Raw genomic sequence first — 7,391 nt, 5'->3', positions numbered from 1 at the left:
TCGATTTTTTCACACGGTCGATTTTAATAACATAAGTGAATTTGTAATAAGTCAACACATTTGTTTATATATTGAATTGATTCAATACTTTATATTTTTCAATAGTGGAGATTACATTGATATAGTAATTAATAATAGATGTTTTGACGTATTGAACCGTGATTCTATATATTTTTTTAAAAGTTTCTTATATTGCATTTGTTAAGTATTTAATTAAAATTATTTAATAATAATTAATATGAGAAATTTTTCATAATTTCAAAGTTAAAAAAAAATTCAAAATTCAATCTTTCTTTTAAATTAAATCTTAATTATTTATATATGCATTTGTTATTAGGGGAGATTTTTAAATATATATGTATTTGTTATTAGGTGAGATTTTTAATATTAAAGATAATGAACCTGACAATTAATAATTTATTAACATTAGTTATTCAATTGTTATAATCATTTTATAGTATTACTTATAATTATATATTTATAGTTAAGATTAATATTGCAATAAATAACTTTGCCCGAGTGGTTAGTGTTCACTAATCAAATTGGGCTACCCGGGTTCGAACCCCAGAAGCTGCATGTTTGGTGATTATTTCATTAAAAATCCGATGGACCCAACGGGTCCGGGTCTTCGGGCCCCCCCGCCGGGTAGACCCGGCTAGTCATGGCCACGGGCCGGGTCTGACCCGGACCCGGCCCGTTAACTGCCCCACCCCGGCCCCGGCCCGTTGACCATGGACCCGAACCCGGCCAAATACGGGTCGGTTTCAGGTCCCGACTTCTTGGACACGAGACCCGCCGGGTAGACGAGTGGTTTAGTGGGCACTAACCACTCGGGCAAAGTTAATAAATTATTAATTGTCAGATTCGTTATCTTTAATATTAAAAATCTCCCCTAATAACAAATGCATATATAAATAATTACGATTTAATTTAAAAGAAAGATTGAATTTTGGTTAGTGTTCACTAATCAAATTGGGCTACCCGGGTTCGAACCCCAGAAGCTGCATGTTTGGTGATTATTTCATTAAAAATCCGATGGACCCAACGGGTCCGGGTCTTCGGGCCCCCCCGCCGGGTAGACCCGGCTAGTCATGGCCACGGGCCGGGTCTGACCCGGACCCGGCCCGTTAACTGCCCCACCCCGGCCCCGGCCCGTTGACCATGGACCCGAACCCGGCCAAATACGGGTCGGTTTCAGGTCCCGACTTCTTGGACACGAGACCCGCCGGGTAGACGAGTGGTTTAGTGGGCACTAACCACTCGGGCAAAGTTAATAAATTATTAATTGTCAGATTCGTTATCTTTAATATTAAAAATCTCCCCTAATAACAAATGCATATATAAATAATTACGATTTAATTTAAAAGAAAGATTGAATTTTGAAAAAAAAATTAGTTTTGAAATTATGAAAAATTTCTCATATTAATTATTCTTAAATAATTTTAATTAAATAATTAACAAATGCAATATAAGAAAGTTTTAAAAAAATATATAGAATCACGGTTCAATACATCAAAACATATATTATTAATTACTATAGCAATATAATCTCCACTATTGAAAAATATAAAGTATTGAATCAATTCAATATATAAACAAATGCGTTGACTTATTACAAATTAACTTATGTTATTAAAATCGACCGTGTGAAAAAATCAAATGAAAAATAAAATAATATGTTTATTTAAAAAAATAGATTATAACTCATTTCAATTAATTTAAATCGATTAACCTCAATTATTGACAATAACTTATTAATATTATTGAGTATCATATCATAAGATGATTAATTAAAAATATAAATCTCGACTAGTAACAAATTTAAATCGATTAACCTCAATTGTTGACAAGAACTTATTAATATTTATAAATTATTAATATCAAAAATCTCGACTAGTAACAAATGCATATATATTTAATTTTGAAAAATATAAAAAAAATACGATTTAATTTAAAAGAAAGATTGAATTTTGATATTTTTTGAATTTTGAAATTTTGAAAAATTTCTCACTTATTACTTTCACTTATAAATACCCATAATTCAATCTTCACAACTTTAATTTTTTTTAGTTTATGTCTCAAAGTCTTAATCGTTTCATTTTTTTCTAAAATTGTTTAGTGTTTGAATTCAATTATTTTTTTTATTTTGAATTTAAAGTTAATCTCATGTTTTTTCAAGCTTCAATATAATTTTTTTTCCTTTCTCTAGAAAAAAAATAAATAAAATAAAATGAAAAACCGGGTGGACCCCGACCCGACCCGGACCCGGATGGACCCGCCTCGCCGCGGGTCGGTTTCGGGTCCCCGAAAAGTCGGACCCGGACCCGGACCCGACCCGCCCCGTGGCCATGTCTAGACCCGGCTACCCGACGGGTCTCGGGTCCAAGAAGTCGGGACCCGAAACCGACCCGTACTTGGTCGGGTCCGGGTCCATGGTCAACGGCCGGGGGCGGGGCGGGGCAGTCAACGGGTCGGGTCCGGGTCAGACTCAGCCAGTGGCCATGTCTACCTTTATTGAATAATCTACTTGTTTTGCTGATTATGAGGCAGCGACATCACAACTCCAAGAAAAAAATAAATGTGACTTATTTTTTATTTTATTTTCAAATTCTTTTATAATTTGGACATATTATGAACTTTTCATGTACGCAAAATTTAGCAAATAAAAGAAAAAAAAAACCCTTATTTTCAAATATGAAATTTCTTTTTTCCATCTTTTAGTAGAATAAAAATCCTTAAAAGTAATAAAAATATTTCGAGTAATTTTGCTTTTTCTACTTAATGTAATTTATTATTTTAATATATTACTTTTTTTTGGCAGTTTAATGAGGAAATTATTAGAAAAAAAAAAAAAAAAGAGAAAAAGAGAGATTATAATTTTCCCAAAATTTACTTAGGGCCTCGAAAGTTATAGAACCGGCCCCGAAAATGCCCCAAGTATATAAAAAATTATAGAAAATAATGCATGCTTTGTGTATGTGTACATCAGTATATGTGTAGTGTCATATGCTAAGATATACTCTAACAAATAAGCAATGACACTATTTATAGGGTTGTTATCACCTTAAGGGTCAAATATATTTTAATGTGCACAATGACCATTGAAGGGGACGTTACAACATACTAATCAAAATATTAAAAACAATTTTAACTCTTAAAAGTTTCTCAAATTTCCAACACGATCTTGCTCATAGACAAAAAACATGTGATTCCAGTTGGCTTTTATCTTGGGCTCGCGACTCATTTGTCGAGTTCGAGTTAGAGTTCGAACTTTTGTCGAGTTAGCACGACTCATTTAAACCTCTAGTATAATCAACTATTAATACCTGCACGAAAGGTGACAGTCATTCTCTTAGAAATAACTACATTGTTTTATAGAATTTAGAATAAAAATTGTTTACAGAGTTCAAAAAATTAGCTTTAATTATATGCTTAATGATTGTGTTGAAAATTGGTGTTGCCAGAATTATAACAAATTACCAATTTGTTTATATGAAAAAAAAATTACAATGAAAAGAGAGAAAATCACAAATGTCTCATCATTCTGAAATATTGTCAATGCATTATGAAAGTGAACCTATATAAGTCTGTGTAATTTATACTGTCACTGAAAATAAAAATACAAAGGTCCTATAGTGTAAACTAATAAACAAAACAAACATATTTAATATTTAATACATTAGTGCCTTTCTAGTTAGGTTAAATAATAACCAATTCAATTTGCTGAGGTACTATTGCTTTAAGACTTTGCTTCATGTGATATCTTACAGCTTGTTTGTTCATCGATTCATCAAATTGATATGGTACACGGTTATATATTTCATCGTAATTTGGCTCGATTTGTACTTTCTCAAGCGCGACACATTTCTCAATGATGTGCTCGAGTACATTAACCTGATTCGCGTAGCCACAATAGCCACATAACTTGAACACTTTAAGATGCTGGTGGGAAAAACTCGTAATATACTTCACTCTCGTAATAACAAAAATCGACGGATCCAACCACTGTACCTGCATATGAAAAAGGAGAGAAAAAAAAATTAGGAATCTAAATTAATTCCTAAAGAAAGCATATATCTAGCCAAACAGCCCCCTGCATATGTAAAGTTCTTCACAATCGCCAACATACATATATATAAATAAAAACATACCTTTAAAACAAATTCTTGCAAGTAGGGAGATGCCATTAACAAATGGGTGAGTCCCGTAATACTTGCGTAAATATTTGGACGATAAGTCGCTCGCTTTCTTATGACCACCACCAACTTCTTCAGTTTAGGCAGTTGAAGAATGGTGGAGGGAAGAATTTCCTGTGAAACCAATCAAAAGCTTAAACTATTAGTGAAATGTATTATTTAATATTAATATATCCAATACACCATCTGATTAAAGTGCAGACGAATTACATTTGAAGCCTTGCACTTGAAATATTTGAAATAGAACAAGAAACAAATAATTCTATTGTCGAACCTCATCTAATGTCACCTCCAGCGTAAGAATCTCCAATTGGAAAACGTAGCAAGAAAATGCAGAAAGCATGTCTTTGAGAGAAACTTGAAAATATACATGACAAACGGATACCTCAACAAGCATCGGAACATTCTCAAGCAAGAGATTTTCTACTTTTTGAAGAGTAAGTGAGGTGAGATTCGGGGCGGAAACCATAACGGATTTCAAATTGGTGCAGCGGGTTAACTTCAAATGTTTTAAAGCAAGGATTGGGCTACCACAAGCTTCAATGTTTAATAATTTCAACGAGCGATCAACAACCAATTCTTCGAGCAAGGGGCAGTTACTTAGCAAAAACTTAATATCTTGCTCTGTCACATCAACAGATTTCAAACACAATACTTTGAGGAACTTGAAGTCGCTTTCGGAACTAGTATTTTGAGTGAGCAACTCTTGGGGTAAAGAACAATTAATTAGGCTCCAGTTGTCTGTGGTAAGATCCAACTCTAACCTCTGCACGTGCCTCACAATTGCAAAGTTAATCCATCGGTTAACGTCCTTCTGGAATGTTCTGCTCAACCTCAGACGGATTACGAAATCTTTCAAGATGGCTGCTTTGTGTTTTCTGATGACGGAATTCACCCATTTCACATACTTTTCCTCTTTTTGTAAAGAATCGTGTGGATCGAAGTTGAGACTGTATGTATGTTTCCACAAGTTATGCCAACGAGATGAGAGAACACTAGTGCATACAGCTTCCTTGAGCGACAATAAAGAGAGTATATCAACGAGAATGTCATCGGGCAAATGACTTATCCGATCATTGTCACCGTAAATGATCTTGGCACTCTATAAGGAAATAAAAAAAAACAAAAGATTAATTAGCCACTCAAAATCCAAATTAATGCAAAAAAAGTCCCAAATTTTATTAATTAGCCCACCCAAAATTCAAATTAATGCAAAAGAAACTCTAAAATTTGATTTGTTCTTTCTTGTATTTTTTGTTTCCTCTTTTCCTATTTTCAAGAAAATCCCCGAACCATGTACCAAAATTCCTGAACTCGCCACTGTCTCTATGAGGGAATAACATACAAATCAATGTAATCACGATACTTTTCCAAGTATTCTAACACATCTCTTTTCGCTAAATCCAATTTAGTTTTAATGGAGAAGGTTTCGGGCAATTTTCAAACTCAATCGCCCCTGACCCGACCCGATCCGGTTCTTGTAGGAATGGTGATTACGAAACAAGTGGATTGTGATATTTATTACACACAACAAAAGGTATACAAATAATTAATTTGGTTTGTGGAGAGAACTCACCTTCTTGGTTTGGAACTTGTCATCATCAGATTTGACTTGCTTCCCTGCCATCAATATTCAATCTTTCGATAATAAAAATCAGTGCATAATTATTTAATCGTTGAATCATAATAATGTAGTCAGTGAATTGGACTCTGTTTCCCAAAAACATGAAATTCTGTTTCCATGTGGATTCTTTCTTGTAGAGAAAGACACTTATTTTCCATGCTTAAATTTCACGTCGTGTATTGAAATTATGTGAGGTACTTACAAATATATACGAGATTCAATTCTGAGCCGATAGCCGATATTTAATACAAGGGGCAATTTGCTTCTAGGTCCTCCTATAAGAGTTTATATATATATATATATATATATATATATATATATATATATATATATATATATACTCAATTACTAATTCCCGATTTTTATTATATTTATTATTTTTATAGTGTCTAAAATACCCCTAATAAATATAGAAAAAAACTCTCTCTACCAAATAAAATCACCGAAATCTCTGTACCAAATAAATTCCCCAAAACTCTCTACCAAATCAAATTCGCCCAAATATCTCTCTCTCTTCTCCCAATTTTAATCAAAAAACAAGTTAATTCGTGAAAATAAAAACTCTGGAAAAATTTAAACTCTCAAACTTCATCGAATACAAACATCAAATGCAAACAGCAGACACCAACTAAAAAAATATAATATGTATTATTTAAACTGCAAACAACATACTACACTCGATCAAATGCAAACAATAAAGTGGAAAGTCGAATGTGCATCATCTAAGTAAACAGTAAATTGAAAATAAATTGAAAATATGATTAACATCATCTAAATTCAAAAAAAAAAGTTAGTTTCTTTAAAAAAAAAATACACAGTACGCAAATGCAAAACACAACAACAAAATCTTCCAATGCCAAAAAATAGAATTTACAATTCTCAAAAAACTATTATTACGGATTGCTATTTGCAGTTTTCAATTTTATGTTTCAAATTTAGTTTGCCAATTTAAATTCTTTTTGGTGTTTGGTGAAGCGAAAAACAAATTAAAAATGCAACAAAAATATATAAATTCACTATACATAAATTTAGAGAGAGAGGGAGAAGCAGATAACTAACTTTTTGTAACCAATGAGGTGTTTGTTGTCGACCAAGAGATAATCTCATAATGTAAAGCTCCCTTTTTTTTTTCTATGTATTCTTATTCCTTCAAACAAATCATTTGGATTCTTGTCTATATATTTCTTCAACAAAAAACAAAAAAATAGAATTCAAAAAAAAAAAGAAAAAACGAAAGGTTTTAAAAGAAAGAGAGAGTAACGAGAGAGACCAGTAGAAAAAGAGATGTGATATTAGAAATAAATAGAGACGTGAGATTGGAGATAATGAGAGAGTAATATGTGGGATTTGTTTCCTAATTAATTGAGGGTGTTTATGTCTACATACTAATATATATATATATATATATATATGTGTGTGTGTGTGTGTGTGTGTGTATAATTCATTCTAAGAATGCCCTTTCAGTCACAAGTTCAAAATATTTTTATCTAATGTCTTTTACTTTTTTTTACGGTTAAATACAGTTTACACCTCTATACTATCATCATTGTCGCATTTACTCCTTGTAATCA

General features: G+C 32.4%; 1 protein-coding gene across 1 annotated transcript; it reads right to left on the bottom strand.

The window, feature by feature from the left end:
• Positions 1-3,593: 3,593 nt before the first annotated feature.
• LOC105962402 (F-box/LRR-repeat protein At3g26922) lies at positions 3,594-6,020 on the bottom strand. Its single transcript, XM_088818239.1, has 4 exons — positions 5,773-6,020; positions 4,471-5,298; positions 4,152-4,310; positions 3,594-4,011 (listed from the first exon to the last, which is right to left on the bottom strand). The coding sequence occupies exons 1-4, from the start codon at positions 5,821-5,823 to the stop codon at positions 3,700-3,702; spliced, it is 1,350 nt and encodes a 449-aa protein (XP_088674365.1). The 5' UTR covers positions 5,824-6,020; the 3' UTR covers positions 3,594-3,699.
• Positions 6,021-7,391: the final 1,371 nt, after the last annotated feature.

This window comes from Erythranthe guttata, chromosome 5, assembly GCF_056151865.1.
Source record: "Erythranthe guttata isolate IM_541 chromosome 5, IM_541, whole genome shotgun sequence".
Classification (NCBI taxonomy): Eukaryota; Viridiplantae; Streptophyta; class Magnoliopsida; order Lamiales; family Phrymaceae; genus Erythranthe; species Erythranthe guttata.
This window is presented reverse-complemented; position numbering and strand designations above follow the sequence as displayed.